At 41.1% G+C, this 22,252-nt stretch overlaps 1 protein-coding gene across 1 annotated transcript; it reads right to left on the bottom strand.

The window, feature by feature from the left end:
• Positions 1 to 345: 345 nt before the first annotated feature.
• On the bottom strand, positions 346 to 20,860 carry LOC111605541 (transcription factor hamlet). Its single transcript, XM_023324103.2, has 8 exons — positions 20,666 to 20,860; positions 19,654 to 20,216; positions 15,560 to 15,694; positions 15,234 to 15,489; positions 9,260 to 9,398; positions 6,079 to 6,235; positions 1,938 to 2,954; positions 346 to 1,873 (listed from the first exon to the last, which is right to left on the bottom strand). The coding sequence occupies exons 2-8, from the start codon at positions 19,843 to 19,845 to the stop codon at positions 590 to 592; spliced, it is 3,180 nt and encodes a 1,059-aa protein (XP_023179871.2). The 5' UTR covers positions 19,846 to 20,216; positions 20,666 to 20,860; the 3' UTR covers positions 346 to 589.
• Between the last annotated feature and the right edge of the window lie 1,392 nt (positions 20,861 to 22,252).

Genomic DNA, 22,252 nt, shown 5'->3' with positions numbered 1-22,252 from the left:
TGTATATGTGCATATATATATATATATATATATTAATGTGCTCTATATAGCACACTCATTCAAAATATCCGCTGCTGTGCGTACATCTTTATACGATATTCCTCACTTAAATATATTTACAGCAAATAACTAAAACTTAAGTTTAACAATTAAATGACATATGTTATTTATATATATATATATATATATATATACATATATATATATATATATATATATATATGTGTGTGTATATATAGAATTAGTTTACATTTAAGTATATTTTTTTATGTAGAGTTTAAAATTTAAAAAGTTTACAGTTTTTTTATATATGAGCTATTGAAACATTTCTTTAAGATATAGTTTAGTGTATTAGAATTTTAAACCAAATTTTCTTTTTTTGTTTTTTGCTTACTTCACCGTCTTTTTCCATTGATTGCATAGCTACAAATAGTTTTTTTTTTTATATTTTGCTTGTAAATCATTAGATGTGTTAGAAGGAAAAATGCGAACTACTTAAAGATTAGTTTTCCCTCTCGGAGGCACGCTTAAGTAAAGTTTTTCTTTAAAGTAATTTAAGAGTTTTACAGTTTGTTCAGAGTTTGTGGCTCTAAGTGCTGACGGCGATCGTTTCGCCGAGACCTGTCTGATTGTTGTTGCTGCTGCTGTTGCTGTTGTTATTGTTGTTGTTGTTGTTGTTGCCATTAGCCAGCAGCTCCTTGTCAAAGTTGACGGAGTGACGCGTTGAAACGGACAACTGATCATCGCTGCCCGCATACTCCTCGGTATCGCCATCCGCGCCGCCCAGACTCGTGGGCGTATAGACGCGCTTCATGAAGGAGCGTATATCATCGAAGCAGGCCTCCTCCCGATCGTTGGCCTCATTCGAGCTGGGCGAGTCGTTGTACTCAAAGCCGCCCGCGTCCGCTTCGTGCTTCTTCAGATGCCGATCGAGATTCGTTTGCTGGCCAAAGCAGCGATCGCACATGTGGCACCGGAACGGACGCTCCTTGTTGTGGATGTTGCGCACATGTCGCTGCAGATTCGAGGAGATGCTGAAGGCGCGATCGCAGTATTTGCACGTGTACGGCTGCTCGCCCGTGTGGGTGCGCAGGTGCCGGGTGAGATTGGCGGAGCGCGGGAATACCTTGCCGCAAAACTTGCAGGTGTAGCGATCCTTGAGCTTGCCACCATTGGTGGCGCCGCTGCTGCAGGCATTGGCAGCGGCGGCGGCCAGGCTGGCGGCTCGCAGAGCCTCGTGGAAATTGTGCTCGGGCGGAAACGGCAGATGACGCGAGCTGCTGCCGCTGCTGATGACAGCAGCCGGCGATTTAAGTGGCTCAAAACCTGGCCGTCCGCCCATTTGGCCTAAAAAATGAAACTGTGGCGTATTGAAGCGTGAGCGATAGAACTCCTCCAGCAGCAACTGCGGATGCAGCTGCCGCGGACAGGCCATGACCGACGCAGCAGCCGCCGCCGCCGAGGCCGTGCCCACGGCAGCAGACGCCGCGCTCTCAGACATGCTGCTCAGCTCACCGCCGGTGCTAATGGGCGGCGAGGGCGAGGGCGTGGGACCGGGCGAGGCGCTAACGCTCGGCGTTGGACTGCTGCCCTTGAAGGACTGATGCGAGGTGGACGATTCGCCGGAGCTGTGCTTCATCAGCTTAACAGGCGGCTGCCCAGCAGCTCCCTCAGCCAGCTCCACGGTGGGCGTGGACATGCGACTGGACAGCGATACGGCCAGCGGCACGGGCGTGCTGGCCGTGCACAGCGAGCTGCGTCGCTTGCGACTGATGGACAGATCCAGAGGCAGTATGTCCACGCTGCCCTTGTCCTGCTCTGGCTGCAGCTCCGTTTCAGCGGGCGGTGGTGTGCTCATTATGTCAATGGATTTCTGTGGGTAGAAAAGGGAATAAGTCAATGCTGCAACGACTGCTACAGAGCATCCGCCAACTTACCCTATCATTGTCATTATCATTGTCGTTATCATTGTCATCATCATTGTCATTCTCATTGTCATTATCCTGATCATGATCATCAGGCTGTGCTGGCTGTGGGCCGCTAGGCTCCGCCTTTGACTCCGCCTTTAGCTCCTTGCTGGACTCCAGCTTCAATTGCAGCCGATCATAGGAATTGGACTCCTCCTCGTCGTCATCGTCGCTGGGCTGCAGCTCGGCCTTGATGGACTTGCGCTCTGGGGTGCTGGACTCGCGTTTGAGACGCGGCGACTCCGATTTAAGGCTCATCGCTGCCTGCAGCTGCTGCTGGAAGGCAGCATTCGGCGAGACCAGCGGCGCCACCAGACCGCGCCCCATGTCGCCCAGATGCGGATTGGGAAACATGTGCGGCAGCAACGGCTGCGGCCGGCAGTTCGTAAAGAAGTTGGGCAGCGCGTAGGGCGGAAAGCCCGGAAAGAATGTGTGCGAGGGATGCATCGAGAACATGTGATTCGGCGGCGTCGCCATGGCGGCTGCGTCGCTGCTATTACTGCTCGCTGCGGCAGCGGCGGCGGCTGCAGCGAAGCGCTGATGTGCACCGGCTGGCAATAGAAGCGGCGACTGCTGCGACGCCTGCTGATGTGACGCGTGCTGCTGCTGCTGGTGCTGGTGCTGGTGCTGTTGCTGCTGCTGCAGGCGACTCTGTTGGCTGCTGCGAAAGCTGTCGGAGCTATCGCAGAACTTCTTGTGCTTGGAGAGTGAGGTGACCGTGCTGAAGCTCGTATTGCACTTGTTGCACTTGATCTGCATGCGACAGTCGGCGTGCATGCGCTTGTGCCGGCACAGATTCGAGAACTGCGTGTAGGCCTTGAAGCAGACCTCGCAGGCGAACGGCTTGACCGAGGAGTGGATGTGCTGGTGCTGCTTCAAGCCGGACGATGTGGCAAATGTTTTACCGCACTCCGGGCACGGATGACTGCGAGCGCCGACGTGATAGGCGCGAATATGACGCTGTAAATTCGATGGGTCACAGAATACCTGCACAGAGACGGCAAAAAGAAGGTAAAACAATGAGTTTTCAATTTGAATACGAGCATGAGTGTTAAGTGTCTTTCGGAGAGCGAATCGCAGCTACCTGTGAGCGCGCTGGCTTGCTCTGGTTCGAGTGCCAAATGAAATGAAACTGAAATTAATCAATCATCTGCTGCTGTGGCCCCTAAACGGATCTATGCGAGCGCCTAAACAATGCTCCGAGACCGAGCGACCGACACTCTCAGATTACGCAAAGCTAACAACAACTCCACCCACTACCAGCAGCAGCGGCAGCGGCAGCGGCCGCAACACCTTCGTCAATTATTAACATCAATTGCTACAATTGTCGTAAGCCTGGCCATCCCCGGGACCCGCTCTGCGCCCTTGCCGCCCGCTCCTAATGCTACACATTTGCCTAGACAGCTGAACAAAAACTGTGATCGCTTCACCAAAAAAGGTGACTTTGTATGTGTATATATAGAGCATAATAATTTATTGTCTGAATGGCAACTAACTCTTGGTATTTCTCGAGCACTATGAAAGATCTAAGATGAAAGATTCCTGAAATTTCCTACATATAGAAAGCAAGCAATCAATGAATTACTTCTACTCTAACTGATCCGTAATCCTAGCACATCATCCAAGTCACTATTTAGAGCAAGCCCTGCGAATACTGCGACTTCAATTGCTGAGCAACCCTAGTCTAATCCATAGCTTGGATACTTTTCGTATGGGGCAGGGGGCACCTAACGCAATGACAGATCGAGCCATTCATTTTTTTTTTCTTCGTTTGAGCCAGGCCAAGTCTGGCGAAGTGTGCGAGCCAGGTACCAGTTTCTCAGTACCCACTTGAAACTTGATTTCGGTCAGCCCCCACCCGCGCTGCCTTTTACGAAACTGTTATGCCTAATCATGCTGTCATAATGCGCTACGAATTCATATCAAACGATGATCGAGTCAGCCTTTTTTGTCTATCGGAGCGGCAGAGAGAGACAGAGACAGAGACACCGAAGACAAACGGCGACACACAAGAATAGCTCGTGCTATAACTACATCAAATGGATTAGATTCAACTACCTCTCCAAAAAGGCGAAAAACGCCACAAAAGACAACAACAACAACAACTAGCTACAAATGAAGCCTCAGCTTCGTGGATTCAGTGTAGGTGTTGTGGCATGCAGGCAGCTGAGGCAAGACGAACTCCGGTGGAGCTCGCGCAAAGGTTGGTCTGTGGAATGCGATTGTCTGGCATGGCAGTTGTTGCTTGTGTGGCGTTAGGCTCGTACGTGGGGTCAGCCAAAGGCGTCTGGAGTAGGGCACTAAAAGATGATGTGGAGATCTGGTGCAGGCAGAAGTGCAAACTGGTTAAAGCTTGCCCCAGACCCGACCAGCTGCCAGGCCCAGCAAATCTATTTCGCCAAACTAAAATACTAATTAAGAGTAAGCGGGAGAAACTCTTTCAGATTACCAGCCAGATCCTATGTGTATAAATTTACTTCTTTTTCACTTTAGCATCTCTCGAGAAAGCGAGATGAGCAGATATTGAGGCAGGCAAAGGAAACAGCTTACAATAGATGCTGCGTCTACAGCATATGAGCAAAATATAGAATTGATAGATCACTCGAGTTCAAGCCCTTAGGCCAGTAGTTAAGCTACTCCAATTTAGTTCAAGTCTCAAGTACAGAGCTGGTTCAGTGAAGTGCAGCTAAGCGCAAATGGAAAACATGTTGGATCCGTGGCAAATCCCTTTTGTAACGCTTTAAGCCGCCTGCTTGAAAAACAAACAAAGCTGACAGCTGCAAAGACCCCCGACAGATTTTTCTTTTTTTCTAATTTTTTTTTTTTTTTTTTTTTTGGGTTGCCCTGTCAATGCTGAACCTGGAGAGCAGCGAAAGTATTTGGCCTTTTATGTAGCATTGGCCAGTTACGAGTGCCCCGCCAGATCGATCATCATTTGTTTAGCCTCAGTGGCTCCCGTTTATGTCGCAGCAGCTGCTGGGCTAGGGGCCAAGGGCGGTGCCGTGCGGTGCCCCACCACAATGCGTGCTACTTACATGCCACCGAAACAATTACAGAGCGCTAAGTAAACTAACTGTAATGCAACGATTGAAATACCGTTGGAAGTGCAATGAGTGGAAAAAAAGAAGAGAAAAAAGGGAAAATCCAAAAGAAAAAGCTTGATCTGTGCTGCAAGCTGCAAGCTGCAAGCTGGTAGCTGGTAAGGCTGACGACCACAAGATTGTAATCAACATGCCATTAAAACATCTTTGCCAGAGATGTCGAAGCCGTTGTCGATGACAATGACGAAGTGCTGGACCCTGTAACGAATCGCTCGGAATCGAATCGAATCGAATCGAAACGATGCATAGATGGATGGATGGACGGCCTGGCCCGGCCCGGCCTGGCTGACTGTTTGTATAGATAGTGATTCGACTTGAAAAAGCTCCTCTTAAGCCCTTTAATTTTACATTGGCATTCAAATGCAGCGCGAAGATGTACAACAACAACCAGAAAGTCGACTCATTACCCAAGCAGCTGAAATGGTTCGCTTAAGTGTTTTGGATGAGTACACGCCCTGATTTCGTATTACCACAGCGCGTGCGATAGCTGCAAAGGTTTTAGAGACAACAGACAAGAGACAAGTAGGCAAAGAGGTTTCTGCTGTTGTTCAGGCCTGCGGCTATTGATCCGCTTGAAATCAAAAGTCTTTAGCCGTGTACCACATACCGCCAGCATCAGCTGATATAATAATTAATGACCTGATCAACTGTGCTGGCCAAAAGGGCCTTACCTCGCGCCTAACAATGCCCCGAAATTACTTGTTCGATAAGGCAAAGCTGCGATTGTCACAGCTAGCTTTGAGCTGGGCACAGAGTTCGATCTCTTTGTGGGTGTCAGCTGTACTTAATGCAAAATATCTGGAGTTTGAGCAAACTAAATTTATTTACTAATTTTAAATATTTCCTAAGAGCTCACAATTGTCATTGACAGCTTGACAAGGACAACTTGCCAGTGCCTAAACTGTTTTCTAGAATAGTTACTAGTTCGATAGAGACTTCCTTTCAGTCTCTGCTTTTCTTTCCCCCGCCATCTGCTCGCTCATTCATTTCATATAAATTTCCTCACTTACCTTGGAACAATTTTCACAGGAATATTTCCTTATATTATTGTGGGCGATGGCTCCGTGCTTGATCAGCAATGGACGATGGCAGAAATGCTGATCACACAGCTCGCAGGCGAATTCTCCGCGTTTGAAGTGATGCGCGCCCACCAGATGATCATCCAGGCTGTAAGTGCAAGAGAACATAAACAATTGTGAGTTGGGCTTTACTTTCATGGCATTTGGTGGTTGAGTTCGCTTATCGCCATCGCTGGCATCGGCAAATGGAAATTAGCATTTGTGACAGTTGGGACAAAAGCTGGGCACAATCGACAGCTTCAATCAGCGTCATTTGCGTCAGTTCACACGACCCCATCCATCGCTCGCTCTCTGTCTCTCTCTATCTCTCTCTATGTTTGCCTTTAGCTACTTTGTTTGTTGTACAACAGCAGGCAACGCCCATACCCTGCCACACACACACACACACACACACACACTCAGCCAATGCGACTCCCCACTTGCTGTTGGCGTCAATTAGTCAAATGATGTTCAATATTTAATATGCGACGCTGATAAGCGATCGCGCGCCCTGCAACAGCTGCGGCCAATGAGTGTCCTCTGCATCCCCGCCTCCCACTCGCTGTGTGTCCTTGATTGTGGAGCAGCGAGTGCGATGCTTATCGCGGCAGCCCACGTGGGAGGAGCCGCCGTCGACAAAAGGCGGACACATTTTTAGCATATATATATATATGTTTTTTTCTTTCGATTTTCCCTTCTTTGTTGTGATTTTTGTCATCGACATGGAAGAGTTGACTGGGCCAGTGCTTCAATCCTCTTGTGCGTTTGAAGTGTGGGCGTTTGTGTGCTTACAACAACAACAGCAACAGCTATAAACTATGCATGTTCAACATCAGATAAATTGCAAAGCCTGACGGACTCAGCGACACGCAGACATCAGACAGAGAGAGAGAGAGAGAGAGAGACAGACAGAGAGAGAGAGAGAGCAGAGAGTAGGACAGCGAGCTTCTCCTTTCACTGCCAGCGCTTCTCATATAAAATTCCATAAATCACACACGCACACACACTAATAAAAGGTGATGTGCGTGTATCTGTGTGTGTGTGTGCCTGGCCACCCACTCATGTGGCATGTGGCCCCCACTCGCTGCCCGCCTCGAATCAAATCAAAGCGCACTTTAGCACTTGAACGCAAACAAACTACGAAGGGAGTCCAATAGAGGAGCGAGAAATGTTGTTTTCGTGTAAAGCATTTGTAAATATTGTACAAAAGTTTTGCATTAAACATTGTAATTCAGATTGATTAAGGATCTGTTTAGCCAGAAATGAATAGCTCTAATAGATGCAATCACTCTCAACATCCAGTGTTAAAAACTTGTTTTCCTCTTTTATATTACTTTAGCATGTAGAATTGGGATATTTGAAAGTAAAATAAAACTTGAAACATATAGAATTTATTGTTTAAAGAAGAAGTCAAAGTAGTCTAAGTAGACTTCAAATAAATATTACATAGTTAACTTTTTCTCTTACTTTTTTCATTTTCTCTCTATGTCCATCTGAAACTATCTGCCTGCCTGGGTCCCTTTCTCTCTGTGTCCCTTTCTGTATGTTTCTCTGTGTGCACCTCTCTATGTGTCCTTCCCTCTGTGTGTCTGTTTATATCTATATCTTCCTCTCAGTCTTTATCTTCCTCTCAGTCTTTATCTTCCTCTCAGTCTTTATCTTCCTCTCAGTCTTTATCTTCCTCTCAGTCTTTATCTTCCTCTCAGTCTATATCTTCCTCTCAGTCTATATCTTCCTCTCAGTCTATATCTTCCTCTCAGTCTATATCTTCCTCTCAGTCTATATCTTCCTCTCAGTCTATATCTTCCTCTCAGTCTATATCTTCCTCTCAGTCTTTATCTTCCTCTCAGTCTTTATCTTCCTCTCAGTCTTTATCTTCCTCTCAGTCTTTATCTTCCTCTCAGTCTTTATCTTCCTCTCAGTCTTTATCTTCCTCTCAGTCTTTATCTTCCTCTCAGTCTTTATCTTCCTCTCAGTCTTTATCTTCCTCTCAGTCTTTATCTTCCTCTCAGTCTTTATCTTCCTCTCAGTCTATATCTTCCTCTCAGTCTATATCTTCCTCTCAGTCTATATCTTCCTCTCAGTCTATATCTTCCTCTCAGTCTATATCTTCCTCTCAGTCTATATCTTCCTCTCAGTCTATATCTTCCTCTCAGTCTATATCTTCCTCTCAGTCTTTATCTTCCTCTCAGTCTATATCTTCCTCTCAGTCTTTATCTTCCTCTCAGTCTTTATCTTCCTCTCAGTCTTTATCTTCCTCTCAGTCTTTATCTTCCTCTCAGTCTTTATCTTCCTCTCAGTCTTTATCTTCCTCTCAGTCTTTATCTTTCTCTCAGTCTTTATCTTTCTCTCAGTCTTTATCTTTCTCTCAGTCTCTTCCCTTCAGTCTCTCCTTCTCTCGCAGTCTCTATCTCTCTTCCCATATCTAGCCTCTCATACTATCTATATCTCTTCCTATCTATCTGTTTCCCCATGTAGCTTTATTCCTCTCTCTGTCACTCCTCCCTATCCTTTAAACATTTTATTTAGACATTTTAAGATAAACATTCAACTCGATTCCAAATATTTATAAAACAATTCCAACGTTGCTACCGAAAATGCCGTTTGGACTCACAGCGAGATCCCTTAGCTAATAAAATAGATAAATCTGAAGCGCATGGGCAACTCTCACTTTCAAACGTTTGGCAACGCCGCGCCGTTTGTTTAATGGCGCTTTTATTGGCCACACTAAATAGGAATTATCGCTATCAACTTTAATTAAGATCGCCGACATGCGGCTCGAACGTTTAGCAACAATTGGGAATAGTTTTTATATATTTTTTTATTTTCAGTTTTTTGTTTTTTTTTTTTCAGCCACTTTTTGCTGTCGGCCTCCAGTCAAGGCGCCTTACCCATAATTCTACGGGTAAGTTGGAAGCTAATTGGCAGCTTGTTTTCAGTCTTAACATTTATAGGTTGTTTCTCAGTTATTTTTTGTTGCTATTTTTGATTTAGATTATTGACGTTTTTTTCTGCTTTAAATGCCAAAGCAATTTGCGGACATGCCCTAAAAATCGCTTAATAAAAACTATGCGTTTGCCGTTCGATCGCGATCGTTATAAATAATAATTGTGAGCGAGTGGACTCTGCTTACCGTTCTAAATCCGTATAGACATTATCACAGACTTCACAGCGTATGTCGAAACCGTTCTCGTCGTCCACGAAATCGTCGCTCTGACTAATTACCGATATGTTTTTCTTATCCTTGGCAAATTCGTCGCCGCTGTAAAAGCCTGAAAATGGAAATTGTGAAAGGATGAAGGATGGATTATTAGTTAGAATTAAAACATTTTTCAAATATTTTATATGTATTTTTGTTATATGATTCTTGTTATGTAAAAACAATTATAAATTGATCAATATTTTTTTATTAGTGAAAATTTTCCTCAAGTGTTATAATCTATAAACTGTAAAAGAAATAATTAATATGGATTGAAATGAATTAAATTTTATATAAAGAATTTTCATATATTTTCATCAATTAATTTGCTTGCAATATAAGCTTGCTCTATTTACACGTATATTTTTCGAAAGCCTCAACTCAGTAAAAATGTTATAGTAAAAAATATAAATTTATTTTTACTATCAAATATTATAATATAAAAATATTTATGAAAATAAATTTTAAAAATTATTTTTAAAAAAAGATTTAAAAATATCAAAAAGTAATATTTGAATATTTTTTAAAACTATGTTTAAGAAATTAATAATATTTTTTTAAAATATTATAAGTTAACTTTAGACCTCTGAACTTTCGTCACTCTTAATTATTTTTTTTTAATATTTGATATTTTTTTTTATTTAGTTTTTTATTTCTTTTATTTTATTTCTGCTTCAATTTGATTTCTAAATATTCGCAGTTCGGTTTCTTCGCACTATTTACAACACTCACACTTTAGTTGGAACCTCTTCACTTGCCGACAGAGGATTCGATGATGATATTATATATGTCTATATGGTTATATGGGTTAACAATCTAGGGAGCACTTGACACAACCGTTCGGTTTCGCGTTTGAGGAACAAGTGTGTCGCAGTGGGCGCATTATGCCGCCGAGCTAATGTTTTATTTGCTTGCTAACAATCTGCGGAAGGACTAGCCAGGACGCACTGACATATGACCAGCACACACACACACACACGCACACCAGGACCAACACGCAAACACTTAACACAAAATTGGTAGCAGCGACCAAATCGTGTGTGCACTCATATAGTTCATATGGGGTATAGAGCTTGACGTTGAATAGATAATTGTTACCAAAATGAAAGTAAAGCACCCTCAGCCCACACACACAACGACAGAGAGAGAGACAGATAGCAGAGTGTGTGAGAGAGAGGTGGAATGACAATTCCGAGGGGAAATGACTATCAGAACGGACGGCACTTGGCCAGGCCAGAAGTCCGGCGACTTGGACGCGTCGTGAACTTGGACAACCACCAGGTGACACAGGTGAGCACAGCAACAGCCCCTTAGCCCTCTGCCCTGGCCAAGAATGCAGCCTAAGGGATGACAATGCCGAAAGATTATGCATGCAAACATATAAACACATCCACGGCCAGGACGCCGAGAGGGGGAGACCAGGACTCGCTTGGTTAGCGCGGTTAGCTTCGGTTCCGTTGGACTGATTTTGGTTCGAAAGTCATATAGCACCTTATACCAAAACAAACCGAAACTGGCTGGGCACAGGTGTTGCCTCTCAAGGCAGACCACCCCCACCCATAGGTGACTAGGGGCGACTCCTGATGAATACGTATTGTGCTTCTCGTCAGGCTGCATAATTGCGGGTCGCGTCTATGTTTCGGGTCAAAAGTTAATTTTCAGCGTGTGCAATATGATCAAAGGAGGGCAACTCCGACTGCGACTCCTACTCGCCGTCCGAGTCAAGGATTCCCACGTCAAGTTCCTTATGGCTGGCAGCGTGGGACATTGGGCGGGTTGATTTTCACCCATGTTTTCTGGGCAGGCGCAGCGTCAGCTGTGGGCCGCAGATAAGGCGCCGGCTGAGAAAACTTTTAAGTAGCACCAAGTGGCATGCCTCCGATGGCATATGGATGTTAGCTAATTGCGTATGCAAAGTGACATTAGGCAATTTCCTCATACAGCTGCAGTTTCTACTGTGGGAACAAGTTTACAATGGAAGATGTGCTGGGATATAGAATTACTTTCAGCAGCTATTAAGACTAGACTTTATGGAAAAAATTATACATATATATAGATATATATAAATATAGATATATATATATTTATATAAAGTCTGCTATTTTTATTCATATTGAATACTTTCACATAGAAACTAGGCTTGAATGCTTAGACTTAAATTTTATGAAAAATTAATTTTTTGTTTTATTTTTAAGAAAATTAATTTTTTTAGGTAATATTTAAAGATTGATATCTAAACATTTTTTAAGTCTTAAATTATTTAAGAAAAATTTTATGCGCGAAGCAAAGCGCTAGATTATCAACACGAATATGAGCTATACGAGGTGTGCTCTAAAAGTATCGCAAATTTTAATTTTTGATTTTGAAACTCATTAATTAAAAAAATTTTTAGTTATGTTGCCATTCAAGTACCTCATCTAGATCAACAATTTTGGTTTTTTGTTTTTGTTTTTTCTTTACAAAAATCTAGCAAAAAATCTGTAGCAAAGCAGCCAACATATTCCCAAGACTTTAACTGAAACCGAAGAGGGCCATGAAAGTACTGAGAAGATTGAGAAGTATTCGAAGGATTCACAAAAAATTACTTGCTATGGCACAAAAGCATAATTTATGATGTAAGCTACTTTGAAGAGAAATCGAAAAGTTATTTAAAAATAAAAACAAAAATTAAAAAAAAAAAAAGGAACAAAAAGTCACATGGAAATCTTGTCTGTTGCAGCCCAAATCTTTCTACACTCTAAAAAAAAGAGTTGGAATTCCGCAATTGAGCAGTTGATCAGAGATTGCTTAAGACAAGCAATTCTTTACTCATCTATGATCTATTAGACTCCCAGCCTTATCAGTGAGCATGGGCCTCACCCCTTGAGAGCTGGCCCCCTTTCTGTGCTGGCAGCACAGGCAGCGAAATCCTTTCACACCTTTCACCAGTCGCAGCTGTTTGGCTATCCACCTGGCAGATTGATTTACTCCACAGCGCTCGACTGGCTGACAATTGAATGGAGGCGGGTTTTCAGAAGTATTTGTTGCGCTGCAATCAGGATGGCAGATTGAGAGACACCGCTGTGGCAGTGGCAGGGGCAGGGGCAGGGGCGAGCGGCTTGCGCCTGACCCTGAATTGTGAAACGTGTTGTGTGTTTTCATATCGAAACGGAAGCCAAAAACTGTTGACAAATGATTGATTGAATTATTTACACCTTACAACTACCGTGGCAAAAATCAAAAGTTAGATCCGCCTGCTAATCGATTTGGCAGCCGGTCAGAGTTAAAAAAAAAGCAACAAAAAAGGGTTCGGCTGGGTCTCTAATCAAATATGTATATAAAAAACAACTCCTAATGATGCCCAAATTGACGACCGATGATCATTTAGCTGAAGAAGCCAAGTTTTCGGTTTTCGGTTTTCGGTTTTCGTTAGGTAGTTTTTGGTAACTTGGCATATAACATGCCAGCTCATTAATCATCCATTGGAGACAATGTCACAGTGTGTGTAGTGTCTGTGTGTGTGTGTGGCAGTTAGTTTTGGGCTTGGTCTGGCTCTTGGTATTGGCGTGTGCCCCTTGATCAACTGGCAATCGCAACTCGGCATCCATCGAGCATTGAATTCAATTGTTAATCTTTGATTGGTCGATTGAAGTCGCACCGCGCGCTAAGCTGAAAACCATCTCAAAAGTGCTTTAGTGCTTTATTTCTATATATTTCGTGTTTTTTCTTCATCAAATACTGAATGTTTTTGTCATTTGGCAGTGGAACGAGAAGTTTCAGCACATGAAAGACTCAATTGTAAGCAGAAGTGATATAATATAAGTAAAGCTTTATATATCCAATCCATTTTTCAGACATGATTTTCAAATGTAATTTTATCAACAATTAATCAATTCTTTAAAGTAAAATAATATTAGTTGCTTAAAGCAAGTCTCTTCTTATTTGTTTATCAATATTAGGAGCAGATCCACTCTACAAGTAAACTCTGCCAGGGAAGTCTTTGAGTTGATAGAAAAAGGGAGAGCTATTTATGTACTATATCATAAGGCAGCCAAGCCAAATATAGGTTGAATTGATAAGTCTAACAAGAAATTGATGTTTTTATTTTAAATCAAGAGAGACAAATGAACTGCGGTTAGTTTACTGATCTTAAAGAGCATTGCTGTTGCTCTTTAAGATATCATGCCCTTGTTTCTTCTGCTACTAAGATCACTGCTGGTGCATTGGTGTAGGCGTTTTTTAAAATGCCGTCGGAAAACATATTTAAATGCACATACATATTATATTCATATAATATTTGTATCAATAAAACTTACTAAAGCAACTATTGTCCAAACTTGATCGTAAAATTTTGTTTATGTTGGCTTTTCGATGGGTAAAGCATTAAGCAACTAATTTGACTTCAGGTTCAATAATAAAATAATAAATAAATTTAAAAAAAGCACAAAATAGGCAATATTATTTAAAAAGATTTAAAAATTGATCAAATATTGTCAAGCTTTAAAATTAAAATGAATTGATCAAATTAAATATGAAAATACAAATTGAACAACAAAAAAACTCATAGTAAAGTTAAAATTAAATTAAAAAAAAAAAAATTAAATAATATGAATACACAAAATTCACAATAAAAATAAAAATTGTTAGTAATTCATTTAAATATTTAAAAATTAAATTTATAAAATATGTAAAGTATTCAAAATGAATTTTAAAAAAAAAGTCATAAAAGCTAAACAAATTTATAAAATTTCAAAATTTTTTTAAACATTTTTGCAATTTATAACCATTTTAATAGAAATTTATTCTCAAATTTAGAATAAATAAAAAAAAAAACTTAAAAATTATCAAATAAAATTTGATCAAATTTATAAATATATGAACAGCTGGTAAAATGCATAAAAATAAGTTTTTTGGCACTCGTGAAAATGAATTTTTATTTTAAATTGAATAAAATTTAAGAAAATTCTAAGTTATCAAAAATATTTCTAAGCAATATGAAAAATGCCATGAACGAAACGCAGTTTCAGTTCAAGAAATTCCTTTTCTGTTGGTCTAAACCGAATGAAAAATAGCAGTTAAAGGAAATGTAACGGTCAGTGCTAGTAACCCCCGTTTAGAGGGCAGCGATGCTTAGCATTTCGAACTTATGCCGCAATTGTGCTACCCCTACGAGGAAAACCCTCGAGGATCGCCGTCTTATGTGGCCAACAGGGCGTGAACTAAAAAACTTGACTCGAATATGTTAAAAAATACGTTAAAAAGTGAGCAGCGAAGGCGCACAGGTGTGCAGCTTGTTCGCTTCGCTCTCTTTTTAATTGCAAAAAGATTTCAGCAGCTAAGCTCGGCATATGCTAATTAAAACATATATATATATATATATATAACTATATCAAATATGAAAATGAAAAAATATTTTTAAGCTGACATTGATGCAAAGATAAGCAAAAAAGTTGAAAAGCCAGCAACAACAACGTATCAGTGGCAAAGCCCTATGGGAATATGGAATATTGTCAAATGAGACGTGCGCGTAAATCCCACATATTTATAGGCAAACACGGAGCACCCCAGTGTGCGTTAGGGTGTGGATTAGGCTTAAATTAAGCGTGCGCGCCGCGCTGATGGATCTCTAAATGAAATTAACAAACATTTTAATAACAAATGAAAACATGTGCGGTTGCCGCAGATTGCATGCGCGCATGCGCAAAAAGGATATGCGGAGGGGTTGAGCCCTGATATAGGGGATGCTGCTGGTTGTTGCTGCTGTTGTTGCTGCTGTTGTTGCCGCTGGCTCGTGCCGTTGACTTTGTCACGCGCATTGAGCTCTAATTGCCACAGCCTCAGCTGCACAATTTATCCTGCTGCCAGCATATATATTTATATAGCTATATATACGATATATCTACAACTCAATCTCAATCTGAGCACTCACCATTATCACGATCGCTGCGATCATCGCTATTGTTGTTGTTGTTGTTGCTACTGGCTGCTGCCATGGCGGCTGCTGCAGCGGCGGCGGCTGCTGCTGCCGCCGTAGCCGCTGCTGCCGCTGCTGCTGCGCTACTGCTGCTGCCGCTGCTGCTGCTGCCATTCCTTAAGCTGTCGCTGATGTCGTAGGGCGTGCGGGAACGAGCATCGACCACAATTTCAGCGCCTGCACTAATATCCCGTTTCGTCTCGTACCACAGCTAAATGGAAATGCCATAAAGAATAATTAAAAAAATCGAATGTAAAAAATGCTAATCATTTGCTACGCACACAACGATCGCTGATGAAATTCCTTAAATTAGCCTCTTCACTTTCCTCGACGGGAGCGTTGCGTATTTTTTTCAGCCATGTGGCCACATCAGCCGAGGGTTCCAGCCAGCCATGGAACAGCGGTCTGGCAATTACCTGAAAAAAATAAACAGAAAAAAATTTAATTTAATTACAAATATTTCATATTGCATTAAAAATTCAAATGGTAAAACGCTACTGCTGGCGCCATCTGTTGTCTGCAATGGCGCATAACTGTGCTAACTGACATATGTTAGCGAGCTTAGCGCAGACGCAAACCTACAGCGCTGGCAACAACCACCGTATGACAGCGGTAAAGCGTAGTAGAAGTGTCTAAAAATAGTAGTTTCTAGTCCAAAAAAGTAGCAAAAGTGCAGGCACTAACTCAAAAGAGAGTATATTAAATAGAAAATGTAGCGTAAACAGAAAAATTTAGTTTATAAAACAAGAAAAAATATTAAAGAAAATAAAAATTTTAATATTAAAAAATAAAAGACAAAATGATAATTCAGAAAAATTAAATATGAAATTCAAAATTAACAATAAAAATATTTGTTGATAAATAAATATGTTAAAAACAAAAATAAATAAAATATAAGAATAAAAATATTTTTTAAATTTGTCAAAATATATTTCCCTATATACAATTTCGATCATATATCAATTACTCGATTATTCTTTAGCCAATTTATTCAAAAGCTAATCTTAATGCCTTTTAAGCACAGAAGTACCGCATCACGCCCCCTACGCCGGCGCCACTTGATTGATCGCAAGGTCATTTGCAGAGTGCAGAAAAAAATTGCAGCAAAAGAGCAAAAACAATAGGCAAAGCGCAGAAACGCCGACAGTTTTTGTATGCAAAATAAAAACAGCGTCTCAGCTAGAGCAACAGCAACGACAACAACCGAGAAGCGTCGCTAAATACGCATAATTTATACAAATCGTCGACTGCGGTTTGGCAGCCAAAGACGCAGCGACGCCAACAGAAGCAGCAGCAACGGCAGCTAAATGACTTGCGTTTACCGTTACGCCGTCGCAGTCGACGCCAGACGACGCCGCCGGGCTCTTGTCCAACAAGTCGAATGGAAAAACGGTGCTTTACCGATTTTGTTTTCTTCTTTTTTTTTTTGGTTGCATTCTTCATTAAGTGCCGAGCGTCTGCATGCGCTTGTATGTGTGTGAGTGGGAGAGTCTGCAGAGTTTGGGCAGAGCTGCGGCAGAGTAGGAGAGTACTTGTGAGTGTGTGCGTGCGAGAGCATATGTTTGTGCACGCTCCAAATATTAAGTTAACAACGCTCAAGTGCTCGCGCCGTGGCGTATGCAAAGAATTATTTCAAACCAACTTTATATCGAAGCACACACATATGTATTTATATGCATACGCAAGTATTTTTTATAAAATAAAATTCAAGTTGCGTTTTACACATGAGCGCAGCTGCTGCACAAGTGCATGCGTGTGCGTTGCTGTGTGTGTGTGTGGTCAAGTGCGGGTGAAACGATATGTGAAATTTGGAACGAACACGGCTTCAACTGATGAAGAGCACATACATACTTATATTTGTATGTATAAGCAAAATAATGAGAACATGAGCCCAACTTATTTTATGTGAACATATTTTAATAGTTAACTTAAAATATACATATAAATGTATAAAAAAATTGTCAAGTTTTTGTAAGGGAATGCCATGCATACTTAAGGAGAGTTTTTCATATGCGTGAATATATGAGTGTATGAATGTATATGAATACATGTAGGAATGTACATAAATAGATAAATGTATATGAATATTAATGTATCAATGTGTATGTATGTGTATGTGTATGTATTTGAATATATGAGTGTATATGAATATATGTATGTATATGAATATGCATGTGTGAATGTCTGAATGTGAGTGTATGAATGTTTGAATATCTGTATGAATGTTTGAATATATTAATGAATGAATGCATGAGTGTATGAAAGCATGAATATATGAATATATATATCATTGTATGTACTATGTACATATGTACGAGTGCATGGAAAGTTTAGCCAACATAGAAAGTTATCAGAGTTAGTAAACTCAATGTAACTTCAACTTCGATTTAAATCGAAGTCAAATCAGACTTCTCTCAAGGATTCTCACATGAGAAATCGTTTTTTATTTGATGCCACAACTGCAAAACATGAGCTAATCGCTGCGCCGTCAGACATCAGCCATAAACAGAGCTCAGGCTGAGCTCAGTCGGAACGGAAATTGCAATATGAGTTGGTCACCAGGAGATAAGATCATAAGGATATCCAATAGATAGATAACAGGACTAAAGCAACTTAGCAACAAGCCAAAGACTACGACGGCTGGGCAGCTACATGAGAAGTTGTCGTTGTTGTTGTAGTTGTTCTAGTTGTCATTGCTGTGGGCTAATCCCTGCTGCAAGCCGGCACATGTGACAGAGCCAAAGGAAAAAACGTGTCCTGCTACCGTTTGTAGCTATTCATAACTTTATTAAAAAAATGAAAAAGAGGCCACAAAATGCGTACAAAAACATGGCATAGTCAATGGGCAAGAAAAATATTTACGCGCCAGAGATAATCTCTTCAAAGTGTTGGGTTCACACCACGGCTTCAGGGGCTTCAAATTGCCAGAGATACAGAAACAGCTAAAGATACAGCTACAGATACAGATACAGATACAGATACAGCCAATGTTTCTGTCAAAACGGAAATGTGAACGAGCGAGAGAAAAGTGCGCTTGATTTGAGGATCATCCAGTGAGCAAAAAAAAAATTCATATATATATGAAAAGGAAGGGATCAGCGCAAGGACTGTCTGTCAACGTGTCCTTTTGCCAATTTTGCCATTGCCAACTGTCGCTTTGGCTCGAGTGCCGGCAGCAACAACAACAATAATAATATTGTTGCAATACCTGAATGAGAGACAGAGACGTAGGCTGAGAGCAGAGCCTAGGGTAGGGGCTGTGCTCGCATTGACAATTGTCAACAGGCTCTAGGCGCGATAATTTGATTGGATTGTCTGTCAGCTTGTCTGCCTGCAAAAGTGTCAGTTGACCGACCGGCCGACCGACTGACTGACACTCAATCGAAGGGTTCGTGTCCCAAGCTAATTGGAATCATCAGGCCGAGCCTCAACTTAAGCCTCATTTAGGGCGCACTTTGTGGATGGCCCGGTGAGAATCACAAAATTAGCTCTGGCCAAGGATTAGGCACATTTGACTGACAATTGAGCGCAGCCCGGAGCTAGAGCCACTGCTAATCAAATCTTTTTCCAATCGTTTGATTTTCCCTGAAAAACGTTCACAATTTTTGTGCAATTTTCGCATAAAAATTTCGCGCGCAGCTTTGATGGGATTAAATTTCCCGAGCGAGAAAAAAAAAGGAAGCGGAAATTGGACACGATTTGCAGACCAAAAAATTCGCACATATGCGAAAGAATTATATATATATATATAAAGAGGGAGGGAGTGGCAAATATGATATGTGTATCTATAACATTGTCACGAGCTGAAGAAAATATTTCAATTTGCGGTTTTCTGGCATAAAATAGCATCAAAAGTAGGAATAGAAAATGAATAAAATACAATAATAAAAAGATCAGTATGATCAAGTTCCTCGAATACAGATCGTCTAGTTCAAAGTTGAGAATTGCAACCACGTCATGCCTTATGCTAGTTTAGATGATAATACTATCTTTTATTGCTATAGTTATAGTTAATGATAAGCTGTTAAATTCTAAGAAATAGACTCCTCTATATCTCAATTTAAGTGTTTTTTTGGTAATTGTTCTAATAGCGTCAACAAGTTTTATAATCTATTAAAGGAAGCACTAAAATGAAAATCAGATAGTAATATCAAATTTAGCTATAAATAGATGGAACATAATAGATGATATAACAGCTAAATATATTTTAAAGTAGTTCTGTTTCCCCTTAAGTCTACGCACTGAAAATTAACTTCTAACCATATCAGAGATATGAGATGATATCAGAGACCTGAGATCATATGAGACAGCATCGCATACAATTATATTTCAAATTAAATTTGTCTAGTAGATGCTAGAAGCATAGTTGACTCACCTCATAGGCCAGCTGGCGATCGCTGGGCTGCTGACACAGGTGCATGGGAAAGGGTCCGTAGCGGGAGCCGCATGGCAGATCGGTCTTGGCATAGACGCCAGTATCACGGATGTCCAGATCACAATAGGGGTCGCGCAGGCGCGCCATTTGCATTAGAAACTCCTGCGCCTTGTCATTTAGCAGGAGCTCCATGTTGGTGCCGCTGCCGGAACCGGAGCCGGAGCCGGAGCCGGAGCCAGAGATCAAGGCGGATGCGGAAGCGGGAGGCGAACGTTGCAATCGCTGTTGCTGCAACTGCAGCGATAAATGGGGCGGGGGCAGCGGCGGTGGCTGCTGCTGCTGTGACTGCGACTGCGACTGCTGCTGAAGCAGCGTGGCAGGTGGCGGGGATATCGTTGGCGGCAGATGGCGGCCGAACGTCTCCTCGGGCCGAACCTGGCTGGAGGTTAAATGCGCCGGCGGCAGCGGACCAAAAGCCGGCGCTCCACTGCTGAGATCCAAATGATGATGGTGGTGATGATGATGGCGCACGACGCTCGGATCGTAGTCGTCGCCGTTAGAGCCTGCGAAAGAAAAACGATAACAATAACGATTAACGATTATCGATTAACGATTAGTGTTTAACATTGCTATTTGACTTTGCTCGAGTGGACCGTAATCCACATCAAGATCAATTGCCCAACGACTGTCAGTCCGCAAATAGAAAGAAAGAGAGATAAAGACGTATCTCTGACAATGACAACATGACAGCACCCACACACACACACAAGCGACATCATATCAGCATGTTATCGAAATTGTCATCACTGTTTAATTTGATGTTTGGCTCTCTATCTCATTGAATTTTGCAATCGTTGTGCACTTCAGAGACGGAGATACTCAGAAAGTGATAGAGGGGGAGAGAGAGACAGAGAGAGTAGGCGACTCCTAAATTTGTACATCGATTATCTATAGTGTAGCCCCACTGTATCGCGCCATGGCGTTGCGAGTGAAGTGTGCGTTTGAAGCTCACCTGCAGATCGAGTTACACGATCGTATTTGATTGCTTGTTGTTATGCAGCCTGTGCAAACAATGTCTTCGAATCGAACACCTCGCGGAAACAATTCGAAATATTTCTGATATTTTGTTTATTTGCTATATTAAATTTTTTATTTCTGCATTTGGTTTTCTATTTATTTCGAAAGATGTGACTTGTTCAGCTGTTGTTTATCAAATAAATAGACAAAACAACAGAACAACGATTCCCCGAACCAGACTAGACATTTGAGATGACATTTAACTCAGCGCTAGAAGTTTCACCCAAATGATACCGACTTTCCCTTCATTTGCCTGAGACAACCAGCAACAAAACTAACTGAATTGAATATCCTTTGATAATATACTAATTTCAAATAAGCTGTACGAATAATGAATACATATATTTATATATTTTCAGATATGTGCAACAAAGTAGATGACAACATTTATTTGTTTAACGTCTTTGCTGCATTTGAAGTAAATTCGTTCAGGTTAAGCTTGAAATTTTGTATGGCAAATATTTGATATCCTAGTCTGAAGTAAAGTCAATTTAATTACAAATTTATTTAAAGTTTTAAAATGTTTATTATATAAACATGATTAAGATTAAAGTATTTCAAATACTCGATTAGTTAAATTTTCCTGCTAACTGATATCAATAATCATTATCATTTCCATTACTTGCAACAAAATAGATTGAATGTACCGCTGAGTATACTCCTCAAACACTTTTCAAATAATACATATTTTTATTAAATGCTAGAGGAATTACTCTCAGGCATTCTCTTTTAGATTATCTCTATATATTTGCATTTATTTCAAACAAAATCTAGACAAAACTCATTTTGTATGTATTTAGACAAATTTTAACAAAATTCAATTTTAAAACTTTAAAAAATGTTCAATTTTTCCCAAATATTTAAGATTTTGATGCAAACAATTTTTTATTATTTTTCCGACTTTATCAGTTTATCTCGCTCTCTATGTCTTTCTATCTTTTACTCGCTCTCTCTTTCTCTGTGTCTCTTAGTCTATCTCTCTCGCTCTTCTCTCTCTCTCTCTTATCTCTCCATCTCTCTCTCCCTCTCTCTATCTCTCTTACTCTGTCTCTTTATATTTCTCTTCTTATCCCACTTTCACCAAATAGCTCTCCTCTTTTCTCTCTTTCTATCTCTCTCTCTCTCTCTCTCTCTCTCTCTCTCTCTCTCTCTCTCTCTCTCTTACTCTTTATCTATAACTCCGTCTTGCTGTATCTTTAGTAAGTGCTCATAGCTCATATTCCCATAACTTGAAAAGCTCTTAACAAGCCTTAACACACTTTTAATCCCACACCAATTTTCAACACACACACCCCCACACATACTCACACAGATAATCATGAAAAACACTTGTCAAAAATGTTGCACAAATTACGCACCGATTATTTATTTATTTACTGTAGTTGTTGCTGTTGCTGTTGCTGTTGTCTGGGGCTTGCAGCTAGCTACCTAGTGGCTTATTTAAACACTTGAAACTAAATCGTAATTTGAGCTGTTAGACAGAAATATATATGTATATATGACATGCGCTGTCCGAGTTACA

The sequence above is a fragment of the Drosophila hydei genome, unplaced genomic scaffold (genome assembly GCF_003285905.1).
Source record: "Drosophila hydei strain 15085-1641.00,03,60 unplaced genomic scaffold, DhydRS2 tig00008114-arrow-pilon, whole genome shotgun sequence".
Classification (NCBI taxonomy): domain Eukaryota; kingdom Metazoa; phylum Arthropoda; class Insecta; order Diptera; family Drosophilidae; genus Drosophila; species Drosophila hydei.
Note: the sequence above shows the minus strand (reverse complement) of the source record. Positions and strands in the feature narration are given on the sequence as shown.